The 26,108-nt window shown below is 55.5% G+C and overlaps 8 protein-coding genes across 8 annotated transcripts; 2 read left to right on the forward strand and 6 right to left on the reverse strand.

The window, feature by feature from the left end:
• Positions 1-561: 561 nt before the first annotated feature.
• DICSQDRAFT_184036 (farnesyl-diphosphate synthase) lies at positions 562-3,876 on the reverse strand (the record flags this gene model as incomplete). The annotated part of the gene is made up of 9 exons (XM_007371180.1): positions 3,427-3,876; positions 2,897-3,370; positions 2,780-2,839; positions 2,604-2,711; positions 2,085-2,548; positions 1,804-2,020; positions 1,589-1,726; positions 1,143-1,435; positions 562-1,087 (listed from the first exon to the last, which is right to left on the reverse strand). The coding sequence occupies exons 6-9, from the start codon at positions 1,927-1,929 to the stop codon at positions 562-564; spliced, it is 1,083 nt and encodes a 360-aa protein (XP_007371242.1). The 5' UTR covers positions 1,930-2,020; positions 2,085-2,548; positions 2,604-2,711; positions 2,780-2,839; positions 2,897-3,370; positions 3,427-3,876.
• Positions 3,877-5,814: 1,938 nt separating this feature from the next.
• Positions 5,815-6,451, reverse strand: DICSQDRAFT_94104 (hsp10-like protein). The gene is made up of 4 exons (XM_007371181.1): positions 6,414-6,451; positions 6,275-6,358; positions 6,036-6,221; positions 5,815-5,966 (listed from the first exon to the last, which is right to left on the reverse strand). Exons 1-4 carry the CDS (start codon positions 6,414-6,416, stop codon positions 5,916-5,918), a joined length of 324 nt encoding a protein of 107 aa, XP_007371243.1. The 5' UTR covers positions 6,417-6,451; the 3' UTR covers positions 5,815-5,915.
• Positions 6,452-6,630: 179 nt separating this feature from the next.
• DICSQDRAFT_158065 (uncharacterized protein) lies at positions 6,631-10,463 on the reverse strand. Its single transcript, XM_007371182.1, has 4 exons — positions 10,326-10,463; positions 9,660-10,267; positions 7,981-9,436; positions 6,631-7,912 (listed from the first exon to the last, which is right to left on the reverse strand). The coding sequence occupies exons 1-4, from the start codon at positions 10,402-10,404 to the stop codon at positions 7,068-7,070; spliced, it is 2,988 nt and encodes a 995-aa protein (XP_007371244.1). The 5' UTR covers positions 10,405-10,463; the 3' UTR covers positions 6,631-7,067.
• Positions 10,464-11,805: 1,342 nt separating this feature from the next.
• DICSQDRAFT_158066 (kinesin-domain-containing protein) lies at positions 11,806-14,782 on the forward strand (the record flags this gene model as incomplete). Its single annotated transcript, XM_007371183.1, has 14 exons — positions 11,806-11,957; positions 12,005-12,095; positions 12,149-12,247; positions 12,299-12,406; positions 12,456-12,559; positions 12,612-12,724; positions 12,778-12,830; positions 12,882-12,980; positions 13,041-13,174; positions 13,239-13,563; positions 13,626-13,939; positions 14,017-14,133; positions 14,255-14,332; positions 14,389-14,782. 14 exons carry the CDS (start codon positions 11,806-11,808, stop codon positions 14,660-14,662), a joined length of 2,061 nt encoding a protein of 686 aa, XP_007371245.1. The 3' UTR covers positions 14,663-14,782.
• A 969-nt stretch (positions 14,783-15,751) lies between these two features.
• On the forward strand, positions 15,752-18,398 carry DICSQDRAFT_94114 (general substrate transporter). The gene is made up of 5 exons (XM_007371184.1): positions 15,752-16,214; positions 16,278-16,304; positions 16,394-16,666; positions 16,919-18,103; positions 18,163-18,398. Exons 1-5 carry the CDS (start codon positions 16,203-16,205, stop codon positions 18,208-18,210), a joined length of 1,545 nt encoding a protein of 514 aa, XP_007371246.1. The 5' UTR covers positions 15,752-16,202; the 3' UTR covers positions 18,211-18,398.
• A 1,417-nt stretch (positions 18,399-19,815) lies between these two features.
• Positions 19,816-20,527, reverse strand: DICSQDRAFT_175299 (uncharacterized protein; the record flags this gene model as incomplete). The annotated part of the gene is made up of 2 exons (XM_007371185.1): positions 19,816-20,152; positions 20,205-20,527. 2 exons carry the CDS (start codon positions 20,525-20,527, stop codon positions 19,816-19,818), a joined length of 660 nt encoding a protein of 219 aa, XP_007371247.1.
• A 264-nt stretch (positions 20,528-20,791) lies between these two features.
• On the reverse strand, positions 20,792-22,310 carry DICSQDRAFT_184041 (uncharacterized protein; the record flags this gene model as incomplete). The annotated part of the gene is made up of 4 exons (XM_007371186.1): positions 20,792-20,955; positions 21,028-21,088; positions 21,158-21,936; positions 22,006-22,310. The coding sequence occupies 2 exons, from the start codon at positions 22,308-22,310 to the stop codon at positions 21,189-21,191; spliced, it is 1,053 nt and encodes a 350-aa protein (XP_007371248.1). The 3' UTR covers positions 20,792-20,955; positions 21,028-21,088; positions 21,158-21,188.
• Positions 22,311-22,653: 343 nt separating this feature from the next.
• On the reverse strand, positions 22,654-25,550 carry DICSQDRAFT_184042 (efflux transporter). The gene is made up of 12 exons (XM_007371187.1): positions 25,233-25,550; positions 25,068-25,175; positions 24,892-25,006; positions 24,764-24,831; positions 24,578-24,708; positions 24,415-24,522; positions 24,255-24,358; positions 23,940-24,172; positions 23,748-23,883; positions 23,293-23,676; positions 23,116-23,234; positions 22,654-23,050 (listed from the first exon to the last, which is right to left on the reverse strand). The coding sequence occupies exons 1-12, from the start codon at positions 25,416-25,418 to the stop codon at positions 23,033-23,035; spliced, it is 1,710 nt and encodes a 569-aa protein (XP_007371249.1). The 5' UTR covers positions 25,419-25,550; the 3' UTR covers positions 22,654-23,032.
• Positions 25,551-26,108: the final 558 nt, after the last annotated feature.

The following is a 26,108-nucleotide window of genomic DNA, read 5'->3' on the forward strand; positions in this document are numbered from 1 at the left end:
GTTTGGAGACGTCGTAGTCTGGGTCGTACGGAGAATTCGGGCCGTCTTGGAAAGTAAACTTAAGTCGCCATCGCAGACGACGTTCAAAATCTTCCCATGCACTCAAGATTAAACTAGAGTTGCGGCGTGAATGATACATATATTTAAGTCCGACGGAGAGCGAGTATGCGATGCTTTCAGGTACTACTACACCTATCCCCTGGAAACTGGAATCAAGCCCCTTGATTCCGGGTTTTTGGCGGAACAAGGTCTGTAGCACCGCAACCAGGTTGTTCTGTCTGGAACAAGCGGGTGTCCCAACTGCCCCACACTCTCCCTCATGACCTCACTTTGGTTTGGAGATGATTGCTTCCGCCGTCTTTCAGCTAGGCACCTTGTTCCATTTTTCCAGGTTTTGTTAATTTCATATACTTAGCTATTTGAGCTAAAACATGATGTTATATTCCCACATCCATACTCAAAACGTAAGGGAGGAACATGACTAAATATTGTGTACAACAGAATTGACGTCCACTTCTGGCTGCCGCCCTCGCTCTCGACCTACTCAAAGACCGCGCGGACTCACTTCTGCCTCTTGTAGATCTTATCGAGGAACACCTTGAACACTTCCCTCTTCAACTTGACGTCACCTGGGCTGACGTCTGCACCTCCGGTAGGGATAGTCTCGATGAGACCTATGATTCGCTTGTACGCGCCCTCTTCGTACTCAGTGTACCTCATCCGAATGCCAATCTCCTCGTATAGTGCCTTCACACGCGCTTCGGCTGCCTTGTCCTTCACGCCGTAGTTCTCATCGAGGACCTTCCGTTGTGCAGGCGTCGCAATCGCGAGCGCCGTGTTAACACACCATGAACACTTGTGGTCGATGATGTCCGTGCCAACCTTACCGAGTACCTCCGGAGGTGCGGCGAAGTCGAGGAAGTCGTCCTGGACCTGGAAGTACTCACCGAGCGGGACAAGGATCTTCTGCGCGAGCTTGTAGGGGTCGTTCGTTGATGAGTGGGGAATGCCACACATGTACATGGCGAGGGCGACGGGGAGATAGAAGGAGTAGTACGCGGTCTTAAAGATGACGATCTTCTGGTGCCTACACACGCAGACGGATATTAGTACACGCAAAGGAGATGAAGAAGACTACATACTTGTCAAGCGAGAATTTGCTTAGGTCGACGTTGTCCTCGGGAGCAGTGATGAGGTCAATAAGCTGCCCGATGTCGGTCTGGAAAGTTGTGTCGTGGAAAACGTCGAGGAGGTACACGTAGTACGGCTCGGAGCGGAAGTGCTTCTTGAGGAGATAGTAGATGGAGCCTTCGAGCAGATACGCGTCATTAATTGCAAGCAAGTTCACTCCCTCGACGCGGTACCAGCATGGTTGTCCACGACGAGTGATCGACTGGTCCATCATGTTGTCTGAGACGAGGTAGTACGCCTGAAGCTGTGGGAGAAGCCTGCGGTCAGCATCCATGCGTAAGCGAGCCTGATTATTGAGTTGGGAAGGACAAGTCTTATGGACACGAGGAGTGCGGGTAACGGAGGTGCGAACGCAAAGAGGAATATATAGGAAGAAAACCGAGCGTAAGAGACTCACAAACTCGACACCCCAGCCGAGAAGAGCAGCCTTGAAATATTCGTCGTCAGTGGGCTTCCGGCCCTTGAGGATCTCGACAGAATCGACAACGGACATCCCACGGTTGAGCTTCCCGCCTGTAATGTTGTAGTCGAGGTTCTAGGTGTAGCATCCGGCGGACACGCCAATTCGTAATCAGTACGGGCGCCGAAGAGGAAACACGGATGAGAACGCACGCGCTGGAACCAAGTGATTGCGTGCTCTGACATGCCCTCCTGCTTGAGATAGCCGAGGAGCTCGTCGCAGAGGATAGGGAAGACACTCTCCAAATTCTGCCTCTTCTCTGCCTTAGCGTCGGCCATTATGCGTCTGATAGGCGCGTAGCGGTGTGTAGACCAAGATATTGGGGGCGGGGGAAGAGCTTGCTGTTGAAGGTGCGATGGAGAGGCGGAGCTGGATGCGATGTTGCGTATTTAGCTAGACGAGGAATAAGGCAAGGTGGCACGAGATACCCAACGACTCGATGACTAGGTTCAAGTAGCTCGCCCACCGTAAATCCCTGGAGTGGGGGGAGCTTCGAGTACGACCGCAGTAGTTCCCAAAGTGGGGAAGCGCTTGCTGTCCAATTCTTATGCTGTCGCCATCGGAGTTGAGCCCCGCTCTGACACTATCGCAGCGTCTTGATGTTCTCCGATAGATACGGAAGAGCTGGCTGGTTGCAGAAGCTACCCTGATCCACGCGACAGTTGTGTTAACCTACTTGAGCCGTGGGGAAACCCATCACAAATCAGTCACTGCGAGTGATCCTCCCCGCACAATAGCCCTCTACATCCGGTCTAGTAGCGTCTGCCGGTAGCCAAGATGCCTTCCAGACTTGCGGGTTGTTCTTGATATATTCAGACATGAGTCTGAGCATGCGAGGAGTATCGGTATGACAAGAGGTAGCGAGAGATTCAGGTGGATTGTCCACTTCTTCGACGGCTGAATGAAATAGTGAGCTCAACGATGACCGAGTGGGCGTATGGAGTCATCTTACCCTGGTCCGGAAACCGTCGAAGAAACCGGTCCCTGTATCTCTTGTCGGCGGTCGTATAGAGATCTTCTGTCATAGGCTGTGCCACAGAGCTTTCTGAATCAACCGCCTCTGCGAATGTTACCCATCGGGCGGATATCAACACGCGAATACACAATACCAAGGTGAAGCTCACACACCAGTGTCGGTCCCATTTGCGCCCTCTGCGTCTTGGTTCCCTGCGGATGTCTCAGACATTGCTGTAGAAGGAAAACCATGCGTCAGTCGCAGCATATACTACAAACGATGATACGTACTTATATCCACACCCTCATGGACCACCTCGAGTTTCGACTGCGCTTGCTTGCCCGTTACCTTGAGCGCTTTCTTCGTGGACAGTCGATCCGCCCTTAGGCGCTCGACTTCCTCATTCGTGGGGGCAAGGTCGAACCCACACGTGGAGTGCAGAAGATTGATAACCGTGTAAGCGAACCGAGCATAGAGAAACTGGTCAGACACGCGAATAGGCATGTCCACAGGTCTCCGGTGGAATAGCTCCGCATATTCAGCATCTCCTCGCCGCACGAAGTATGCCGCAAATCGGCCGCCGTCTACCGGATAGAATACGAAGCTGTGACGATTGAGGCACCGATGCACGTCGCTGCGCAAAGTTACGCCGTTCGCGACGTCGTTGACACCCGTTCGATGACCAGCGAGATTGTAGTCGGACATGTCGTTCGCGTAGAACCAGTCCCCTTGATCCTGGGGCACGAGGCGAGCATTCTCACATGCTACAGCCAGTGGACGGACTTAGTAATCCACACGAAAGCAAGACGGAGGTACGCACACTGCCGGTACCGAGTGATTATGCAACGCTTGTCCTCTTCCAGCACAGTGGTGGACATGCTCGATGACGAATTGAATTCATTATCGTAAAGCTCTGACTGCTCTTCGGCACTCCTGTTTCGGATCCAATGAGAGGGAATAGATTCTGGAAACCGCCACGCGGCCATATCACCGACGATGGGGTATTTGCTCGTGCTCGTGCCCGTGCCCTGAGGTGATGCGAGGAGATAAAAGTAACGGCCTGGGCGTAGGAGCACGGTGTCCAGAGAGAGTCGCTGATGTCCAGCGCAGTCATGCGCTATGTAACCATCCAGATCCTTGGCAGCGCGGTTGGTGAGGACACGGCAAGCATCCAGGACGAGGCGATGGTCTACACCATACTGGGTGTCGCCAGAAGGTGTCAGTCCGGCAGAAAAGGCCGGGAGAGAGAATAGCGGACGTTTGCAGTCTGGGTGGACGATGTCAACTGTAAGAGAGTGCAAGCGGACTTGCTGTGGGGAGGGAATTGCCAGATGCTCCCGAAGGATCATGGTCGCGGGCAATTGGAGATATCTGTGCGCACGTTGACCCTCACTGACCTCTCAGTCTATTATGTAATCTCGTCGGCCCGGATTCGTGCGTGACAAGGACAAACGGTTTGTCCGTCGCTGTTCTCAATGCCTCGACTCGAGGTTCCGGCGGCCTACGGTCTTCAATGCGCATTCACGGCCTTGACTATTGGTGCGTCGCTCGCACGATCCGGGCCCCCCTTCTCCATCGTTGCTGAAATGTTCTCATTCCAATGTCAGTCCCAGCGAAGATGGCATGCTTCAGAATATCGCTCCCCATGACAATAGCGGGGGTGGATCTCTATGCACGTCCGCTAGGTCCAAACCAACTTCTCCGTTGTCCGTCGCCTGCGCACGTCCAAGTTCACCGATCTGCCGGCACGCCATCGTCTCTGAACTCATCACCGACTCCTGTTACTAGCTCCAAGCGCGAGCAACTTGACCACGATTGGTTGCTCATCGAGCCCGGCGAGCCTGCCACGATTATCCAGGAGTAGATTCAATGGGTCATCAATTGTGCCAACGACTCCAAGATCGGCATCGAAGCGCGCCTCGATTCGTACGAGATGGCGACCGCGCTCGACAACGCGCTCAAACCCAGGAACTCTTGTCTGGCGTGAGACACCCCCGCCTTTCAGGGGGCAGATCTATTTCCAGCCGAAGGAGTTTACAGGCATGAGCGCGGGTGAGAAGCTCGCGCGATTGACAAGGTGGATCCGGCAGCCTCGGGCGGCGAGCGACGCCATCCTACTCCAAGTCGGAGCCCAAGCTGTCACACATGCAGGCTGCAACGTTGATCGCGAACGTCTCGTCCATTGGCACGTGCCCACAAGATCTTTTGGCCGTAGCTTGGCTGCTAAACTTGCGCAGTGACGGTTATCCCGTTCGACCCGGTCTTCCACTCGTGTCTCTTTGTCGACCTGGAGAGCGCTGCCTTCTGCGTCGAAGAGACAAAGCTTACCGAGAAACTCAAGAGCCACCTTACCTCCATCAGTATGTCATGCAGGGTGATTGCAACGATCTCTGAACGCTCTTGCATCGCAAGGATGGGGCGAAGCCAAAGTAAGTCAGCTAGCACTCCACCTTCAAATCCTGTATGCGTATGTCACTATCTCATCGCCTCGCAAGTCATCATCCCTCAGATATCTTACGCGATCTGCCTCATCTGGCCAGCTTTTGGTACACGGTCCCGCCATCCTGTGTCGAGGAGATGACGGGGTCAAGAACGAGGTCGAGATCGATGGCCTCCACAATGCCTAGTTACCTCCGCAATGGCGTTGTGTGCGTTCGCTATAGCTCGCCTAGCCGCCAGACGTTTGATAGAGTACCGCCGCAGTGACAAGATCTACATGGGTCTCGCTTACGAGATCACTTCTGCGTCCGAGCCTAATGCTGATGAGTCTATCTGCTGCGTTCCAACTTCCTGCTCTCTCGTCTTGCTTCGCATACACCATTTGGCAAACTCGTACCCTGAACCGAGTCGAGGCCAAGACCAAGCTCAAGTCGTCACTGGACTCGATGCCACACTAGCTGACGAAGGCCTCAAGGAGTCAAGCCGAGACTTGGATGCCATTATGATCAAGACCTGCCCGAACAGGACAAGTGAAGCATAAGGACACACGTACTGAAAACCGCCATTACACCGCCTATTTCCTACAGGAAGGAAGCGCGCAAGCTAGCCAAGATTGAGCAGGGAGGAACGATTACGAACTGTAGTGGACAGTAAAGCACATATACGGTATAACACGACGATTAGCTCGACAATATGACGTAGATGATAGCGAACTTTTATATTGTGGTGGTGCCGCGGGACGCGCAACCGTGTTGCCATCCGAATCCCTCCCCGCACCTGCTTCGTCTTCATTCTCGCATCCCGTACTGGCCAGATCTTACACGTCCATTCCTCCCAAGGGTAAAGCCAAGGACGCGTTTCAAAGTACGCTTACTCCTGAATCTTGGCGAGGATTTCCGAGTCACGGAAAAGGTAGTACTCCTGCACGCGCGTGCAGCACGCCAGCAATGAACACACAGTGCGACACAACAAGAGAAGAGCAAAACTTACCTCCTCGCCGACCTTGATAGGGCTACCGCCCCAGCCCGGAAGAAGCACACGATCACCAGCCTTGACGCTCACAGGCTGGACGTTACCATCCTTGTTGGGTGCACCTGGGCCTACGGCGATGACGGTCGCCTCGGGGAGTGGGTTGCTGGTGGAGGACGAGGGGAGGAAGATGCCGCTCGCGGTTTTCTAGAGTCGACAGATGTCAATAGCTGGCTGGAGACATGGAAAGAACGACATACGGTCTCGGGCTTGAACCGCTGGACGAGGACACGGTCGAAAAGAGGGATAACAGACTTAATAGACTTGAACGTTGCCTGGGCAGCCTGTATGCGCAAGATGAGCACGAGCATAGAGTGGTAGACAGACAAGAGAACAGACCATGTGTGTGTACGGTACGAACGGGAAGTCGATGCGAGTGTGGTGAGCAGGGAGGGAGAGCGTGTCAAGTGCCTGAAGCGCCCGAGGGCCACTGCTGGCTTCCCAATTTTGTACCCGCCTGTTTACACAGGCGCCCGCCAAACAACGCCCGAGAATCCTCCAGAACTCCGCTTAAGCTTGCTCTCAGCGCTGTCGGCACTAAACTCATGTTTGGGTGGCCGTGATCACTGAAGAAGTGGTATAGGTTGTGTGTGCTAGCGTATACTACATTGATGAGCACGGATAGCGACGAATGCTGGCGAGGAACGAGAGACATGCAGTCCGAGACCAGAGTATGTGCGCAATTACGGGGACACGAAGAACGCAAGGAGGGTGTGTTCGGGTATTGTGTGGATGTACAATATATCGATCAGCGACGATGAACGAGGATTGCGAGAACTGTGGACACGAATGGTTTGGGGTGGGATAGACTATCAAGCGTCACACGCAGAACCGCATCGAGGGACGACACGGACGTAGTCCGTCCGAGACGGTAGTTAGCCAAAGCATGAGACGCCTCCGGGGAAACCCCTCTCCCAGGCACAAAAGACAATGGTGTAGTTGAAGGGTATGATGATTCCACAACGAGGACAGAAGCACGCACACGAACTATCCTCAGTCAATCAACATGTCCACATCTTCGCTTGCCTCCCTCAATGTCTCTCCTGCAGCCGTCACCGAGGCGTCGGGCATTTCGGCGTGAGTGTCTGAAGGATGTCCTCGAAGCGTCGCGTCCACCGCTCGAGAGTTCATCAATTCGCGCGCGAGCTGTCGACGTGTTACGTCAGGCTCTTGGCGGAGGAGGCTCGCCACCGTCTGAGTTCGATCTGCACCTTGGCCAACGCCATCGTTCAGCCACTGGGAAGGCTGAGAATTACCTGGTCGGTAAGTCCATGATCCGTCGACTAGGGCAGCAGCGAGAGCCGGTATTGGAGATCGACCTACACCGGCCCCCGCGGTCACGTTTGTTGAGGGTCCAGGGTCGGCTATCTGTATCGGAGTCTCCGTCTGTGTCGCTGCGATAGTCGTAGGGATAAGATTCGCGGCGACGCGAACCATTTGCGCGGTCTGCCCTCGCTGCTCTTGCGCCAACCGCAGTTCGGCTGCCATCGCACGCGCCTGCCTTTCCCTCTCCCTGGCCTCTCTCCTTTCAACTCGGCCCTGGGCCGTAGTCGCTGGTGCCCCAGCAGCAACTGTCGCCGTGGATCCAGACCCATTCCCTGTGCCTCCAGCCCCTGTACCGCCACCCGCCCCAGCCCGTGAATGCTCTCCACCGTGACCATGACCGTGCCCGTGATGATGATGGTCGCCATCCTCCTCCGGGTCCTTCGCGCTACACCAAAAGCGATGGCCCTCACTCCATGCCGTACTCTGACACTCTTTCCCGCAATATTTCGCCTTCCGACACCGCCGACACTTGGCGAACTCACGCGGGAAGCGCTCCCATCGTCCGCAGAGCACTGCGCAATCACGTCGTCAGCACACCCGCTTACGGGCCCTTGCACAAGAACAAGATAGCAACACTTACTGTTCGCGCACTGCCGGATACCACCACGACTATCATCCTTCCTACACGCGTTCCGCATGATGACTCCGGCCCAGTACTGGATCTCTGGTGGCAGACTCGGCGGAGGGTTCGAGGACTCTAGCTCAGACGAGCTGTGTCGGTAGGTGAATCGCTCGACAAGTGCGAATACGTTCGTCATACGTTGTGCCGGGGCGTTGTTACTGGAAGTACCCGCCGCCGAACTTGATCCCGACCCTGACGGACCCGCCGCCGCGGTCGAGCCACTCCCAGAACCCCCAGAAGAAGTCGCGGCAGCCTGCGCTCGCTCTTTCTCCTTCCCTCTCCCTGTCGCTGAATTGAACGCCTTGATAAAAGGATTGATGTCCTTCGAAGGAGTCGCAGTTGAGGAAGAGGTCGTAGCTGCGGCTCGGCTCGACGAGGCTGACGGGCCGCTTGGGCCGGAAGCCGATCCAAAGCGGCCATCGTTGGATAAGTTTGCAGTTGCAGGGTGAAAGCTAGCGCGCGGCTTGTAGAACGCCTGACGACAGTGGGGATACTTGCTGAGGTAGGCAAGGAGCTGCAGGCTAAGCAGCACGTCTTCATCGCGGTAGGGCCCCGACTCGACTTCGCGATGGTGATGATGGTGGTGGTGGCCATTCCCGCCATTGGCATTATTGGGCGCGTTTGTCGGCCGGATGGTATTCTGCCTAACAGGCGTATCCGTCGCCCGCCCGCGCCCGTCCTCAGCAGCGGCGGGGGTGAGAAACCCTCCAGTGACCTGCCGCGCAGTTGTCATGGGAAGATTGGTGGGGCCTGCCCGAGGTGTCCGCTCGCCTGCGCCTGTGTGTCCGTCAGCGACGTTGCGAGCAGGAGGTCCGTCCAGCGCACCAGGAGCTCCAGGGGGAGCACCCATGGCGAAGTCGTCGTTGGTCTCGAGCGATACGATCCCATCTTCGACCCCTACACCAGGTACCACCCCCTCGTCGTTGATGATGATGTGTGCGTCTGATGGTAAGTCAATTCCAGTGGTTCCAGGCCCAGTAGGTGCGCCAGCGTCAGATACAATACCAACAGCACGACGCGAGTGAGTTGCGCGGATGGTACCTGTTTCGGTGTGCTGTCGCTCTGGAGAGGGCGAGGGCGCATCGCCATCCCGACTCGCGTCCATGTCTACATCTCCGTCGTCTTCCGTCTCCGTCTCAGGTCTCGAGTTAGCGGCTGATGTCGATGTCGACGGACCGGCTGAAGCAGCAGGCACATTCAGTCGCGATCGATGTGCTCGTCGTATAGTATTGGTTGGTTGATCCCATACCGGTCGCGCGATGATGGTTCCGCTACGATCTCGGCCGGGTACTACAACCGAACCCGTGGGCGTATTCGAGCCATTGGGCGTCGCGTTAGTCGATGTTTCTGCGGATGTATCTGTGTCCTGTGCACGCGAAGCGCTGGGGGTTGCCTGATCCGTCTGCATGGGTTCCTGAAGGATACTACTTTAGTAATCCACACCCGGAATCCAACCAACACTTCAAGCATATGTTCTCCAAGCTTGAGCGCACGCCCAGAGACGCAAAGGTCCGAGGACGTGACATCCCATTGAGCCACTACGTGCCACAATATCCTACCGGATAGAGGGTTTGCGCATGGGAGAAACAGCAGGGATGCCATACAGAACAAGGCAAGACGAACAAGAAGAAGCGTACCTCTCTTGACGTATCAGCGCTGCTGAGGATAGAGATGTCCGCCGGTGTGATCGTTGGCTGGTCGGCTGCGATCTGGCGTTCCAAAGCCCGAGCTAACGCCGCCGCTTGCTCCCGCTGCCGCAACTCCATCTGCGCCTGCCGTCGCGCCATTCGCTGCTCGCGCGTCTCTCGAGGCATTCCATTTGCTGCGACAGACGGCCCAACCGGAAAACCCTTGCTCGCCAGCCACGCTTCCAAGATGCATCCGACAACTTCAAGCGTCCCGGCCTGGACCACGCGACTGCGGATGGGCTCGCTGCCACGGACGCCGATGTTCACAATACACTGAAAAGCCAATGAAAACCGGTAGGCGGCGTGCTTGTCGTAGGTTTTAGGAAGGAGAGTCGGGGCTGGTTTAGATGGGTGGGAACCGGGGGATGCAAGTCCGTAGAAGATAGCGGGGTTTTCTGGAGGTGGCGGGGAGATACAGAAGTCGTGAAGGATGCGAACGAGACGCTCAAGGCCGCCGTCCATGGTCATGATCTCGCGGATACGGGGAGATGTTGAGGTGAGATAGACAAGATGGGTAAGCGAGTTGAACAGTGGTAGCGAGGAGTTTGTGTCGAGCGCTGCGTTGGTTCACTTGGTCTCTCGCGTTCTCCGACCGATCTGTAGCGATTCACGCACCTCGTCTGTCATACAGCTGGGAGGAAATACAGACACAAGCTCTGTTCTGCGCTGGAAACGCAAAGTTGGATTCACGCATGATGGGTGACGGGCGGGGGCGTAGACTGCGCTCTAAGTGGGTCGACAGTAGACTAGAGAGAAATGAGATGTATGGCTGTGAATAAGGTCGTGGTCGTCGTGTGAGACGGAATCGAATGTGGTCGGTGTTGGAGCAGACGACCAGAGCCCGGGCAACAAGTGATCTGACTGATCCTTTATTTACCTTTATTTGTCTTCGTGGCTGCCACCGCCATTAACGGCAGCTGCGCCCATGCGGTGAGTCTCGCTTCGTCCTTCTCTTCCCCCACCATCCCAAGTATTCCACGTAAACTGTCTAGGAACATGTTTGGCTCGCTGTCACATTTGAGAGGTATGTGGCAACAGATTCACCAAGTACTGTCTGCCCTCGCTGATATCTGTGACCCCTGCATCCCTCGTGTCCTTTGCGAGTTTCGTTGCTCGTCGATCATCTACTCTGCCCAAGCAAGGAACGAAATAGTGCAACGCATCATCAGATACGCTGACTCTAAATGCAGATGCGCCTTATGAAGGAGGCCTTTGCGAACGCCTCAACGGTCAATCCTACCACTGTGCCTGTCTCTATCCGGGTAGGTTGATGAGCGAATCCGTGGCAGTCCTTGCATGTAGGGATTCTATCGCACGGATTATCGTAACGCTGTCACCGTCTCCTTCGCCCTGCCCTCAAAGGCTGGTCAAAGTCAGAAATGTCTCTCCACAACGGTCGGCTGACGTTTCACAAGTTGCACTCACAACGGTCTCACCTCTCGCTCCGCTCAGCATCCGGCATCGACAATTCCCCTAGATTGCACGAGCCCTATGCTCGCTATGTACCGATGTAGCATGGCGTTATTCCTGACATGTTCTTACAAAGAATAGTAACAGGCGATTGTGTACACACGCGGCGCGTATAGCATCCTGGGCCCATCGACAACCGCCAAGTCTGGGAAGCTTTCTTCAAGTTCCAATCCCAATTCCGCCAAACCTCTCAGTCGCATATTCCAGCCCGTACTGGTTTGCGGCGCGTAACGTACTTGACGTGCATGGCGACTGGTCTATCGCCGTTGAAGAATGCCCTTATATCGCCGCATATTCCTGAGACTCGGAGGCTGAAGACTGCACGAACAAGATCGATTGCTGGCGGTCTGTGCTATAGCGCGGCCACGTGATAGATAGACACGGTTCGAGTCGTCGCGACGCTGTCCGGGCGTCTCTTTGACTCCTTCTGTCATCCTCCTCGTCCCCCTTCAACGTCCTCTTCGTCCTCCTCAACATTCCCCTCGCCCTCCTCAACATTCCCCTCGCCCTCCTCAACATTCCCCTCGCCCTCCTCAACATTCCCCTCGCCCTCTCTCCCTGGACCTTCTCCTCAGAGGTACCCGGACACGCTCTTTCAACTCTCGTTCTTTATCCCTTCCCCGTGATGTCTTATTCCAGGGTCAAGATTGCCGCCCGTCTCCGACCAGCCATCCCAGGCGAGATCCATGACAATGCTATCCGTGTCCTTAACTCCGACGCAGGCCCATATATCTCCGTTGACAATCCTAGAGACCCATCTCAGACGTTCAAATACCCGTACGCATATCTTTCCGTTACCCTCCTCACCTTCTCAACCCTCGCAGCTTCTCGTCTTGCTATGACCAATCGTCCAGTCAAGACCAGATCTTTGACCGCGATGTTAAGCCCCTCATAGAGGTCGTCTTCTCCGGCGTCGTGCGTCTCATCCCTCGTCCATCCCGCCTCCTACCTACCTAACCTCTCGTTAGACCGCCACTGTCTTTGCATATGGTGTCACTTCATCCGGCAAGACCCACACCATGCAAGGCAACACCCAACATCCAGGCATCATCCCTCGTGCCGTTGAGGTCAGCATTTACCACTGCCCATAAGTAAATTTGACGTTCAACTCCCTTCAGGAAATATTCCGGAGAGCTGCCTCCACTGGCCTTCACGCATCAATTGCGGCTTCCTACATGGAGATATACAAAGATGAAGTGTATGACCTTCTCGTCGACAGGGAAACAGTGCGTCTCTCGACTCCGAGGAACATCTCACTTCTAACCCTGCTCAAAGGCTGCCAAACTCCCCGTGCGCGAGAACGAAGTTGGCCAGGTCTTCGTTGCGAACCTCTCCATGCTTCCCCTCGACTCCCTTCAAGACTTTCACACGATCTTTTTGTCCGTATTCTCACTGACTTTGCTTCATCCTTCGCTGACCTACCACTTTCAGACGCGCCAACAAGCAACGTTCTGTCAGCTCCACCAACCTCAACTCGGTTTCGTCCCGTTCCCATGCTATTCTCACAATTCACGTCAACGTCATCGATCCTGTGGCCAACATGAGTATGCATGCCTCATCTCGCCACGCGCAGCCTCCTTCGACTAACCGTATGCAGCCTTAGCTGGTAAACTGAACCTCGTCGATCTTGCAGGCTCAGAGAACAACAAGGTCTGCTCGGTTTCGTTTGAACACTGCTCGATCCCTGCTCACTCACCGCAGCTCACCGGCAACGACGCGACCCGCATGGCTGAGTCAGCGGCGATCAACAAGTCGCTCAGCGTCCTCGGCCAGGTCGTGCATGCGCTCAACCAAGGCGCAGTGAGTGCTCTTCTGGTATCATCTCTTGGTTTCCCTCTCTCAACCCGCCTGCGCACCCAGAGCCGCATTCCGTACCGCAACTCCAAGCTCACGCGGATATTGCAAGACGCGCTGGGCGGAAGCTCCATTGGTCTCCTGATATGCAACCTCGCGCCAGGCACGAAGTTCCGACAAGATACCCTCAATACCCTCAAGTAAGCAGTTCTATATACCCCTCTCCAGACGCTGACATCCTGCGTGCGTCTCCTCCCGTGCCAGCTTCGCCGTCCGGACAAAGAACATCCAGAACAAACCCGTGGTCAATCAACAAGCCACAACAGTCGCAGCACTACCAAAGCCCATCCAGCTCTCCACCTCATTCACCTTGACTTCGTTCAACCAGCCTTCGTCGGCGGCCACAGCTGGACCTTCCCGCCTTCCTGGTCCCCGACCCTCACGTGTCCCCAGACCGTCCGGCTTCGGCTTGGACCATGTAGGCGGGCGCAGCTCACTCCCTCTCCCCCTTGTTGCTGAAGCCATTAAGATTGAGGAGAAACCACCTGTCGTCCCTGCACACCTCACGGAAGAGGAGATTAATGCCCGCGTAGGTCTTGGCTATCCTCTGAACCCATATCCATCGCGCTGACCCACTTCGCATGGACCCAGATCGCGAAAGCCGTGGAGCGCGAGGTAGCCCGTCGCCTTGAAGAAGAGCGTGAGCGTCTCCGGCGTGAGGAGGAGGAGAGGGCTGCCAACCTCTCAGCAGGTTCCTCCGCCTCCGCCTCCCGCAACCACCATGTAATCACCGACGGCAGCACCAACATCAGCATCAACACCACCCAGGAAGACAACTCGACGTCATCTTCATCATCGGCACTCGAGTCTCTCCCCTCGGGTATGCTCACGCCGCTGCTAAAGTCCAAGGCCGGCGCGTCCGAGGACGAGCTCAAGCGCCGCCTCGATGAGCTCGAGGCCAGATTGTGCGCCCTCTCTATCGCTCTCGCAAACCGCTACCTCGCGCGCTGACATGACTTCAACCGCCATGAACGAATCTCAGCGAGCGCGCTAACAAAGCGGCTAGCACGGCGCTGCATCTTGCCGACGTGCTTTCACCGATCTCGAAGAAGAAGACTGGGCGGGCGTATGTCGCCCTCGCGCGGTCGCAGTCGCAGAAGTGCGTCTCTTCCCGTTCCTTCATCCTTACATCTTTTTATCACGCATCGTAGCCGCCGCTTAGTTTGAGATTCTATGTTGTAGCGGGCGTCGTGCTTACGTTGGTCTGATCCTCGTCGCAGGAATAACCTCGAAGTGGCCCTGGAACTGTATCGCAAAGCCGAGACGTACGTCCCGGACAACGTCAAGCTCCGGGAGAGGTCAGTACTCTTCTAGGTCCCTTCGATTCTGGCCCTGACCCTTGCCTGCCGAGTAGAATTATCGAGATCGAGTGGGCAGTCAAGAACAACCGCCCGTTCAACCCTTCCCCCAAGAAACGCCGCCGCGCAGCCCAGTCCAAGAGCAAGTCTGGGCGCAGCAAGCGCAAGGCGACGCCGTCCCGGGACCAGGATGGTGATGCAGAGGAGTCCGGCAAGGAGAATTTCAGCGGCGATGAGGCTCTGAGCGCAGGGAAGCGCAAAGTCGAGGACGCGGAGGCGGGCACACCACCGAGGAAGCGAAGGCTCGTTAAGATCGAGGAGCTGGCTTGAGTGATTGTGCCAGTGTGCGGACGGCTTTGTGGATTATCCCTCGTGCGAACGCGTTCCTGCCCCACGGTCTTCCGTTGTATGGGTATAGTGATAGGATAGGATACATATATTACCGGTTTTCGATTTAGTCGTATGACGCTCTCGATATGTAATTCTGCCATCTCTCTCACGATCATGAACCACACGGGCCATCGGAGGGTCTTCACTGGTAGACAGGTCCAGCCATATTTTCTACGTTTCCGCTTGAGGCGTGGATGTGCAAGACGGGCAAGTGATCGTTCTATGAACATAGCATAATGCGAATCTGAAGCCAAGCGTATCTGACGCATCATAGCGAGAAGTGTCCGTCCGTTGAGCTTACATAGATGCTACCGCGATCGACTCAGACCTATTGAAGATCCCAAAACCACGTAGCAGAGTCACAGTGTCCGACGTTTCTTGTTGGCAGCTACAACCGCAGCTTCAGCACATGATTGCTCGGGGTCAGCTTGTCACCGAGTGCTCTATGACGGACTTGATCGTGCATCATGGGCTTGTAATTTGAAACGAGAGCATCACTAGAGAAACATGGGACGACATGCAGCGTGGTTGGCGGACCCTTACTGCCCTTATTGCGTCATAACATGGGACCGAAAGCGTGAGACGGACGATAGTTAGGCAAACAGGATCCGCGCATGTTTCAGTCTCCCAGATAGTACTTGTACTACGGAGATTCGGGCCGACCGACGATAGAAGAGTAGAATATAGCGTGAGTTTGGATGGCCACTGGATGGGTCGGGAGAACCCCGGGACCGCGAGCTGGGAGTGGGGCTAAGTAAGTAAGACGAGTGTGTTGGGATGGCCATCGATGGCGCAGCGTTCCAGCAAGCGAAGCCATTTCCGTTTGAGCAGATTCGCGGTGAAAACTGAGCAGACCGCCGCCGCGTACCTGGGATTGGGATTGCATGTGCAGGACATCTGATGCCGTATTGGGATGGCCGAGTCGGAGCGGTCATGCGACCTCCTCGCCCCAGCGCCTGACTCAGACTTGGCCACAACCTTCTCCTGCCTCTCTAGTTTTGCCTCTTCCAACGATCATCCCCTCAGTGCATCCCAGCTCTCACGGCATGAGGTAACAGCCTCGTAATTTACTGCATCCGCTCGCAGAGCGAAGCCCCTCAACGGCCATCGAGGAGGCGAGCCCCGCCCCGACCGTTTGACAAATTCATGCGGTCGCTGCTGGTTGATTGGAGCCCCGTGTGAGTCCCAAGACGCGTGACGGCGTTGAGATGATGCATTCTCCAGTTCCATCAACGTTCATCAATCGCTTCGGCTAACGTCCCCCAGACTTGTGGGGTCCCCGCGCCCGTGCCTGGGTCAGACGACCCCGCACGCTGCGACGCGAGCCGGTCCGCAACCACAGACCGCATGTTCCACTTGCTATAAAACATCCCTCCAATCTTTGACAATTCCCCGGTTGCGGTCCAAGCTTTGTGCTTCCCCTCCACCAGCGGTCCAGCTCTGACAGCCCTGCCATTGCCTACGGGACTAGCCAGCAAAAATGGTCAAAGCCGTAAGTCCTTTGCTTCTTCGTCCGAGAATTCATACTCATATCCGTCTCGCACCTCAACCATAGTACTCACCCGCCATTGCAGCTAATCCGGTTAGTCTCTGTCATATCGTTATCATTCCCGTGCCTCAAGCCTTTCCTTCGTCGACTTCGTGACTGACTATACCTCGCATGTCACTTAGTACATCGTCGGTTCATTCGCATGTATTGGCGGTGGTCTCTTCGGTCTGGACATCTCGTCCATGTCCGGCGTCCTCTCCAATGATGCCTACAAGAGGCAGTTTGGCAACCCCGACTCCAACGCCCAGGGTGCCATCGTCGCCGCCATGCCTGCCGGCTCCTTCGTCGGTGCACTGGCTGTCTCCAAGCTCGCCGATCTCCTGGGCCGCAAATGGACAGTCATTATCTCTGGCTGGATCTGGGTTGTTGGCTCCATCCTCCAGTGCGCTGCTGTCGTGAGTCTCACTTTACTCTTTTCGGACCCTTGTGTCCCACCGAGTTGTGTGCGCACCGGGTCCGGACAAAGCTTTCCATGCCTCGTCGTGGGATCCCAGAGTAAGACGCGATAGGGCGAGATAAGGCGCCATCTCATCCGCATTCTCGGCTCCACACCCGTGCGACCCGTCTCGTGCCCAAGTGCACTAACCTCAGTGACGGCAAAGCACGCTTTTCCTGAGCACGGACGCTGACGTGACATCATTCGACAGGACCGTGGCATGCTTGTCGTCGGGCGTATCATTTCTGGGATCGCCGTCGGTATCGCCTCGGCAATCGTCCCTCTCTACCAGTCTGAGATAACCGATCCCCGCATCCGTGGTCGTCTCGTGTCGATGCAGCAATGGTCCATCACTTGGGGTATCCTCCTCCAGTACTTCGTCGAATTCGGTTGCTCCTACATCAATGGCGTCGCCTCCTTCCGTATTCCCTGGGGTCTCCAGATGATTCCTGCTATCATCTTGTCCCTCGGTATGCTCCTCTTCCCCGAATCGCCGCGTTGGCTCGTGGACCACGACCGTGAGGACGAGGCTCTCGAGATCCTCGCCGACCTTCACGGCAAGGGCGATCCTAACAACGAACTCGTCCAGTTGGAGATCGCCGAAATCAAGGAGCAGGTCCGTTTCGAGCGCACCGAGGGTGCCAAGTCCTACCTTGACTTGATCAAGCCTGGCATCTTCCGCCGCGTCACGCTCGGTGCATCGCTCCAGATGTGGTCTCAGCTCTCCGGTATGAACATCATGATGTACTACATCATCTACGTCTTCCAGGGTGCCGGTCTCACGGGTCGCCGCGGTAACCTCATCGCTGACTCCGTTCAGTACGTACTCAACGTCGCGTTCACCATCCCCGCTATCATCTATATCGACAAGTGGGGCCGCCGTCCCATGCTTCTCGCCGGTACTCTTCTTATGGGCTTCTGGCTCTTCCTCGTCGGTGGTCTCCAAGGCGGCTATGGAGCCTGGGGACAGGTGGACGGTGACCGCGTCTGGGTCATCACTGGACATGACGGCATCACAAAGGCGATCATCGTCTTCTCTTACTTTTTCGTCTGTTCCTTCGCCATCACCATGGGTCCCGTCTCCTGGACGTACCCCGCCGAGATTTTCCCCATGCGCGTCCGTGCCAAGGCCGTCTCCGTCTCGACCGCGGCGAACTGGCTGTTCAACTTCGCGCTCGCGTGGGCCGTGCCTCCTGGTCTGTCGAACATCGCGTGGAAGACGTACTTCATCTTCGGAACCTTCAACTTCGCGGCGTTCATCCACATCTTCTTCATGTTCCCCGAGACTGCCGGCCGCACGCTCGAGGAGATCGAGGACGTCTTCGCGCAAGGCCACGTCTTCACGGCCTGGAAGGTCAAGCGCGACGTTGGCAAGAGGACCCTCGAGGACGTCAAGGTGCGCTCTCAGATTCTCTCTTCACTACTCGCGCAGATACTGATCTATCATCTCTTTAGCACGAGGTCCACCAAGTCGAGAGCCGCGACGAAAAGCAGTCGGCATAAGCGCCCCCTCCTCGTTTCGTCCCTTCACTGCTTGTTGTTTCACTCATGTCCCCTGTGTACGTTAACTCCTGGCCTTAACCGTTGGAGGCTTGTCTACGAATATCAGGTGCATTACCCACGATTGATAATGACTATTCGGATGATCCCCATGTATTAGTTAGTGTATTAACGCGCTTCTTTCCCTCTCGTCTCGCTCACGAAGTCCTTACGCTCGAGCGTCGCCTGATTGGTTGAGGATGCAGGCGCTTCAATCGGGTTCGAAGTGCGCTCGTATGCAGATTTCCATAAGTCGTGTAGCTCCTCGCGCCTCGCCCAAGGTGTCACCGCCCCACGACCATCCAGGGTTCACGTTTATTTCCCATCTTCCGCCGCACTTCGCCGTCGCTTAGAGGACATGCCGTCAATCTGACAAGGTGAACACTCGAATGGGGAAGTTGAGCACTTACCCAGGCCAAATACCTGGCTATGTAGTCACAGCGGCAACGGTTCGATAAGATGCTTCCACGTAGCTTGACATGCCGCATGGAATCATCTTTGCGTGGTCCTCGCTGAGCCGACTATGGTATTCACGCTCAGCAGCGAGCCTCAGGCAGCGAGCCTGAGTCCTCGGCGATCTGTGCTAATGACGGTGGCATTCAAGTATAGGATCCAATGGATGCAACAACCGTAAGGCAACTTTGGACTCACCCCCGGGCCCGCTACCGCGTCGTCACCTGAACAAGAAGCTACAAACTCTATAGCGAGAGGAACCTACAACTCTGATCCAAGATGACATGGCCCCCTCCGTGTGCGAGCGCCTTGAGATTTCGGCCGACCAGCCGATACCAGGATGGCAGTTCCATATCAAGATACTTGGGAGAGGTATCACGAGTTGTCTACTGTCCACCAGTCGGCATAGAACCTGGCAATAGAGGCCATCTCCCAATCGTCGGATCGCTGCTGGGTGCGAAGTAACCTCGGCGCGCGCGAGCGACTGTGTCGTCTCTCGGTGATATTCTACCATAGAGCATCGGACCCACGCCCATCTTCAATGACATAGCGGTAGCTATCAGTACAGGTCACAAACTGTAGAGTCCAAGAGGTGCAGTCAAGCAGTCATGCTTTCGGTCCAATGGCATCGTAGGTTCTTTGTGGCGTAAAGGTCACTCTGATAGTCCTGATCTCTGACCAGCGGGTCGTTGATCACCATCCTTATCTGAGGCTCAAGCTTCCACAGGTCGAAAAATGTTGGTAATCGACTCCAAATATCCTGTCTCGCCCTCCTAACCGTGGACAACAATCGCTGCTTACACGCAGCGCAGAGCTCCACTGACCTATTGCCAATTGCTATCTCCAGCACGGAGGCTGCTTGGCAGGACGCCAGGGGGAGGGGCCTCAACGGGTCTGAGGTAAGCTCGTCATCCAACCTCAGGAGACCAGAGCTCGAGACAGCATACACCCGGTCTGCGCAGCTACCCACAAATCCTGGCTCGCCACACTCATACCGCAGGAGAGAGATAGCAGCGACATTAGCGGATGCCTTGAGCAGCGGTCTTTGCGCACGAAGGCAGAGTGCAATATTGGCACTGGAGAGGGAGAAGACTCGAGTGTCCGCCTCGGAGCGCTTCACACCTTCCAAGAGGTCGACGGGATCGAGCTGGCAGCATTGGTAGAGAGCGACGCGACGGGGAGCATGGCGTATCTTCCCGTCAAGCGTGCGATATCTACTGCATCAATGGCGTCAGCGGCAGGATTGTCAGAGAAGGTGAAGGGCGCGTCTTGCTTCCCGTCTCGGAGCTGCTCCCAAACGTCAGAGTTCGTGGTGTAGTATGTTTCGAGGTATCTCGCAGCGTCGTCGACTAGAGTGAAGAATTCGTATTTATGACCGAGCCGCATCAGAGCGGATATCATAGCAAATGAGGGCTTCGCAGTGTCGCCACTGGGGTTGATGGGTCTCAGGAGACTATCACAAACGACATAAGATACAGATCGTCTGGGAATATATTGATACGTACCAAGGTGCGTCATACGTTAATTGCAACAGGTAGTTCAGGTCCTCAGCTGAATCGGAGGTGTGGAAGACGCGACAGCCTCCTATGCGTTCGCCATTGGGGGCAGGCGGCACAGTGAACAGCTCTTTGAACACTGGGGAGTGTCGAGACAAGAAGGATGCGTGCACACGGAAGGCAGTATGCTCAGCAATAAGGACGACGCCGCGGTCGTCGAACCAAAGCCGAAATTGGATGTTCCCCTTTCCGGCTTCCCTCCCGAGGTCCTCGCAAAGGCTAAGCGGAGGGAACTCAGAGCCGGCGACGGGTTGGTCTGTTGATCGCGGCATGGATGGCTTCTCTAGAGGACAAGTGAGGCGTTGTGAAGATGATGGTAGATGGCTGGCTGTAGTGCTGCGGTAGAGACATCAGGACTGAAGCTAACGTGAGAGTCGAAGTGAGCCGTCGAAGTAAGTTTCCGAGCATACTTGCGGATTGCGTTCTGTCGCACACTTCCGAACTTTGGCGCACGTGCGTACGCCACGCGGTTAGGCGTTGTAGGACTAGAATGAGACATCTTTGCGTCCTCCTCCCGAGAGTCGCTAGGTTGATCACTTAATCTCAATTGGTCTTCAGAATATCTAGGATCTGTATTCGTAGAGATGACTGGGGACTTTAAATGCGCCGATAGGACAAATCTCTTGATCGCATTGCAAGTGATCGTCTCGAGGGCAGTCGCAACGTCATCTAGAGATATGGTGCTGCGGTAACAGGCGTACTACGTGTGCAAGACAACCGTCACCGTCAGTTCGGTTGAGATAGTACACGATCGGAAGATCATCCAGCTCACTCTACATTGCCTCGCAAACGAGCATGAGCGAACGCATATGTGACTGATTTAAACTCTATGTCTGATGATGTTTCGTGCATCCCGCAAGAGGTTAGCATTCGTGCGAGCGAAAACCTGGATCGCCTCGCACCTCTTGCACGTGAAGAACAACATTCACGCAATCATGCGGCCCAGTCCATACCTTCCAAAGGACTAGGCGCGACCATCTCAACTCCTTCCAAATCATCAATACCGAGATAGACCGGTAGTTTGCACCATATTTGACGCTGCTGTGCGGCAAGATGGTCCGCCATCGAAGTTTGACATCTTGAGCAAAGTGCGTTGAGAGCATCGGAGCCGTACATCAACTCAAGCGGGTCTGTCGTCAGTTGCAGCTCAATGTCATGAATGCTGCCTGCCCCTTCCTGTTTCGCCACGGGTGCACAGCGACCACAGCGGACTGGAGACTCCAGGAGACCGAAGACCTTGAGAACTCGTCCACAGGCCTTGATGAGATGTTCCCGCCCGCGACGGCAGAGACGAATACAATCCGCGTTGAGATGCACGGTGCGCGCGTCACGCACAGGGCGTTGGACTCCATCGATGAGCTCGTCGGAATCGATCTGGCAGCATCTGTACATCGCTGCGGGAAGCAGGGAGTGTTTTCCTGTCAACATTGCGAGATTGACGGTCTCGATCGCATCCGCATCGAGGTCTTCTTCGCGTAATTCGAATAGCAGGTCGACAAGGTCGCGCTGGCGCAACCTCTTGTAGACGTCGAAGTTGGTAGTGTAGTATGACTGGAGGCAGCTGGATGCGTCCTCGATTGCCTCAGGGATGTCGTACTTGTGGCCGAGGCGCATCAACGCCGAAAGCGTTGCGAATGTGGGCTTCACGAAGTCTGGTCTACCGGTGGTCGATATGATGAAGCTGAAATGGTGCATGGGGCCTCAGAGATTGGTCCTTGCTAAGGAGCTGATCAAGGTATAGATAACTCACCTGCGTCCATCGTATATATAACGCAGCAAATGAGATAATTCTTGTGCGGCGTCGGGGACTCGAACGACGGGGCAGCCCTCGAGAGAGTCGACCGAAACAATTGGTTGCGGCACAGCAAAAAGTTCTCTGAATATGGCAGATTTTCTCGAGAGTTGGCTCTTGTGGACGCGAAACCCAGTCTGACCAGCAACTAGGATGATGCTGCCGTCCTCAAGCCAGAGCTGGTTGTCTTTCTGGATCCCAGCTGAAGAAGTGGGACCAGCAGGAGCAGCTCCGTCGTCGCCAGGTCTTTGGTGGAGCGTCATGGACAAGGAGGGGGTCGCGAGAGGGTTATCTCCTCAGGAAGGCGTACTTCAGGCGGACACATACCTACCGCAGCCATGCCGTTCAAGGAGGCAGGTGATCTCGTAGTTCTTCGTGGGAGTCGGAAAACAAGCTCTCCACGCCCGGCGCTAGCTGGGGCGGCGCGGCCGACTGCGCCACTGGCAGTACTCGAGTCGTTCAATGATACGCTAAGGCGTAGAATACAATCATTTCATATCGAGCGGAATCCATCCGGGTTAGGCTCGCTAGATAGAAACTCCGTGAACGCAGCCTCACCCCGTGCGCACAACACCTTCATGTCATGTTCCGTGTTCGCGAGGATGCCGACCAACGAGGAAATTTCATACGCTCATGGGGTCAAGGATTATTCATTATATGAAGCGTCTGCTAAAAACCATGAAATGAGATCAGACATGCATGCACACGACCGAAGCCAGCTACGCTTTTAGTGTGCCGAGACGTCTATTCATGAAGGATACAGCGTATGTGTATGTCAAACGTGGGCGTAGAGGGACGAGACGCGTCTATGAACGATTATGCGGTAGCCTTATGCGTTTCCATTGCCTAAGGTATCCAAGCGAATGCGCGGTTCCTCGGCCTTGAGGGGGGTATACCATCATGAATAACGTTGAGGTTGATTTGTCCAAGCTATTCTCCCGCACGAAAACTTGGCCGTGACCTTTTAAACAGCGGATAGAGTCGTCTAGTCAGATACGTTGACCTGCATAACGGAAGGATCGTAAGTGACCACGGGGTTTATGGATGAAAGACGCTAGACAGACGTACAGCTTCGGGATCACGATTAAGCGACCCACGCGCCGTCTTTTCGCTCTCGTTATCGCTATCGCCTTTCCTGTGCCCGACGACGCCAACACCGCGAAGGAACAACACAGCAAGAAGGAACCCTGTGCACATACGAGTCAGGCCAAACTCGTACTCTCAAGAAGCGAGTAGCAAACGCACCAAACAGCCCAAACGCGAATCCGCTCCACATAGCGTCCTTGTACGCCGTCAACTGCGCCGGCCTCGGCGCGTTGGTCCCATCTTCATTCAACGTCACCCCCAAGCTTTTCGCCTTGCTCTTCTGCGTCGCGTTGAAAACGACCGTGCTGATCGCCAAGCCAAACGCTGTGCCCAGCTGGGTGAGCGTCTGGAAGATCGCACCTCCAACGCTCTGCTCGTGCGGCAAGCAGACGCGTGCGATGAAGAGTGTGCCAGTCGCGAAGACAAAGTCGGCGCCAAATACAGTGATGATGGCGGCGGGGAAGCCGAAGGCCCAGTAGGGTGCCGAGGGAACGATGACCGCGAAGAGGAGGTCCGAGGTCCCTGTGAGGAGCGTGCCGATGGCTGCATTCCCGTACGAAAAGTCAGTAGCTGGGAAACGGGCTATTACTTGGACCAGGAGGAGAGGTACGTACCGACGAGATAGACTAGGGGAACATGGCCAACGACGAGGGCGACGATCACGTTGCAAGTCACACCCATCACAGACATGGGCAGAAGCCGGACCATGGTCAGTATCGGGCTCAAGCCCAAGTAGTCCTGATAGTACAGCTACCCGACGCATTCAGCGCACATTCGGGTTAGGTTACATGAGCGCATATACGCACCTGCGCCCAGAAAACGAACGTGTTGAAGCTGCACCACTCGACAAATGCGATGATCAGCATCACCGCCAGCTTGCCGTTCGCCCGTCCCCAGATCGACACAGGCATCAACGGGGGCGGCGTCCACCACCTCTGACTGATATCCCCGCCCTGCGCATGAACACGTTCGAGGTAGTGCTCCCAAAGGACGAATAAAACCAGGAACAGGACGCCGACAATGAGGAGCGCGATGATGTCTGAGGGAAGCGAGGGAGGGTGCATGTGAACACAACATCTGTCAGTCTCGTTGCACGGTAAGAAGAATAGACAACTACGTACAGCCAGTCTTCCAGCCGTCGGGCGCAATGGGCCCGTCACTGAGGATGAAGACAATGAAAACGAGGCCGGCGGTGACAAGGAAGGCTCCGAGCCAGTCTACGCGTCTGTTGAGAAAGCCTCAGTACCGACGCGGGCCTCAAAGTTCCACATGAATACCCACTTATCTGGAAGCGCGTACGGGAGGTCAGCATCGATGGAAATCAATGCACCGAGGCAGCATAAAGCGCTCAGCCCGGTCAAAAACCAGAATGTCGAGCGCCAGCTCTGACTACGTCAATGTGGGAGTCAGACAGCATCTCATCCCGACATGAATTGAGACGCACGCCGTGAGCTGTGTGAGGACACCGCCGATGGTGTTCCCTATGGCCCCGCCGACAGGGGCACCTGCGGCAAAGGTCGCAAACGCGATAGACCGAATGGGTGAGGGGGGAAATGTATGCGCGAGGATCCCCAGCTAGCATAGGGTTGGCTTTCTGCATGTGTGCACCAGGTGGTAAGGGAGTACTCACAGCAGCTGGCACGGACGCTGCCGGACCAAGGCCTTGCAGCCCACGTAGTACATCCATGGTGATCTCATCTGATGTAGCGGGGAGCTTTAGCGGACAATCTCGCTGGTCGCGTTCGCAAAAGTGCTTACCCTGAGCAAAGCCGCATCCCAAACCGAATATGCCCATCCATGCGCACCCGGCAATGAAGATGATCTTGCGTCCGAACAGATCGGCCAGTCGTCCTAGAAACAGGAGTAGACATCCCTACAGCACTCAAATGAGAAGGCTGTAAACGCGAGGATACGGGGAGGGACGCGAGTCTGACGGAGCTGAGCGAGTAGGCAGAGATGATCCACTGCAGCTTGGACTCGACGATGTTGAGGTCCTTGCCTATGGTCGGGAGCGAGATAGACACCGCAGTCTGGTTGGCCGTCTATTGAATCGAGTAGTTTGAGTGTGGTGCGAGAACAAATATGAGAGAACCGCTCACGTTGAGGATCATGGCAAGGGTAACGGTACAGATGAGGATGATGTCTTTGGACCTCGACCGCTTGACTTGCGTATCGCGGCCATGTTTGCGAACAGAGGTCGCGGACGTGGCATCGCCCTCCGGGAGCTTCTCGTTCTCCGTGGCAGAGCGAGTGGGTGTGGGGGACGAGTGTTGCTTAACAGACATCTTGGGAGTCCGAGGAAGAGGCGGACGGGTATACGAGTCGCTGCTGCGCCGAGGAACCAGACAGAGCGAGAGTAGGTATAGCCGACCGGAGGGCAGGTGGGGGGCACTGAACACAGAGCTCCAGTCAAGCACGCATCATGGCCGCCGAATTTTTGAGTGTCAGTACAAAGTAGTAAGTACAGAGTACTCCTATGTACACCAAGTATCGAGATCTGGCGACCGTGGGAGTCTGACGCCCTTTTCCGGAAGGCGTCGTACTCAGCATCCGTCCGTCTCTCGGAGGTCAATCACGAGACAAGAATCCATGACCAACTGTAAACGCCTCGATGTGAGCCGAGATCATTAATGACAACAATTGCGCACTGCCATCATACGCACGATCGCCCTAGGAAGTGGGTCAGTAACCTCGGGACTGCCGCTGGACACATTTACTCACTGGCAGGTTCGACAACCGTCCCCGGGGGCCCTCCAAATCCCACCGTTAAACGTATGTACCCAAGCTTCATCCTGACAAAGATCGAAAACTGGAAAGTCATAATACCGCCATCGAAGCTAACTTCTACTCACCATCATTGGAGGGTCTGCAGCTGATAGCCAAGGCTGACATGAACATTTGGCTTAGCAAGCAATCACTCATCTGAGAGAGAGGTGACTTGGAAGTACGATCGTGCGCTACAGCACTATGGGTAA

The sequence above is a fragment of the Dichomitus squalens genome (assembly GCF_000275845.1).
Source record: "Dichomitus squalens LYAD-421 SS1 unplaced genomic scaffold DICSQscaffold_92, whole genome shotgun sequence".
In the NCBI taxonomy this organism is placed as follows: Eukaryota; Fungi; Basidiomycota; class Agaricomycetes; order Polyporales; family Polyporaceae; genus Dichomitus; species Dichomitus squalens.

Coding starts and splice junctions, on each gene's coding strand:
- DICSQDRAFT_94104 (XM_007371181.1), bottom strand. Junction 6,222..6,274: donor AGCGGTTCAAGCCCGAGACC/GTATGTCGTTCT, acceptor TGTCGACTCTAG/AAAACCGCGAGCGGCATCTT. Junction 5,967..6,035: donor CTATCAAGGTCGGCGAGGAG/GTAAGTTTTGCT, acceptor ACGCGCGTGCAG/GAGTACTACCTTTTCCGTGA.
- DICSQDRAFT_158065 (XM_007371182.1), bottom strand. CDS start 10,404: ATGCGTGAATCCAACTTTGCGTTTCCAGCGCAGAACAGAGCTTGTGTC. Junction 10,268..10,325: donor CCAGCTGTATGACAGACGAG/GTGCGTGAATCG, acceptor GAACCAACGCAG/CGCTCGACACAAACTCCTCG. Junction 7,913..7,980: donor TATCCGGCAGTGCGCGAACA/GTAAGTGTTGCT, acceptor GTGATTGCGCAG/TGCTCTGCGGACGATGGGAG.
- DICSQDRAFT_94114 (XM_007371184.1), top strand. Junction 16,667..16,918: donor TCCTCCAGTGCGCTGCTGTC/GTGAGTCTCACT, acceptor ATCATTCGACAG/GACCGTGGCATGCTTGTCGT. Junction 18,104..18,162: donor GGACCCTCGAGGACGTCAAG/GTGCGCTCTCAG, acceptor TCATCTCTTTAG/CACGAGGTCCACCAAGTCGA.
- DICSQDRAFT_184042 (XM_007371187.1), bottom strand. CDS start 25,418: ATGTCTGTTAAGCAACACTCGTCCCCCACACCCACTCGCTCTGCCACG. Junction 24,523..24,577: donor GTCCTCACACAGCTCACGGC/GTGCGTCTCAAT, acceptor ACATTGACGTAG/TCAGAGCTGGCGCTCGACAT. Junction 23,235..23,292: donor ATTCGCGTTTGGGCTGTTTG/GTGCGTTTGCTA, acceptor GTATGTGCACAG/GGTTCCTTCTTGCTGTGTTG.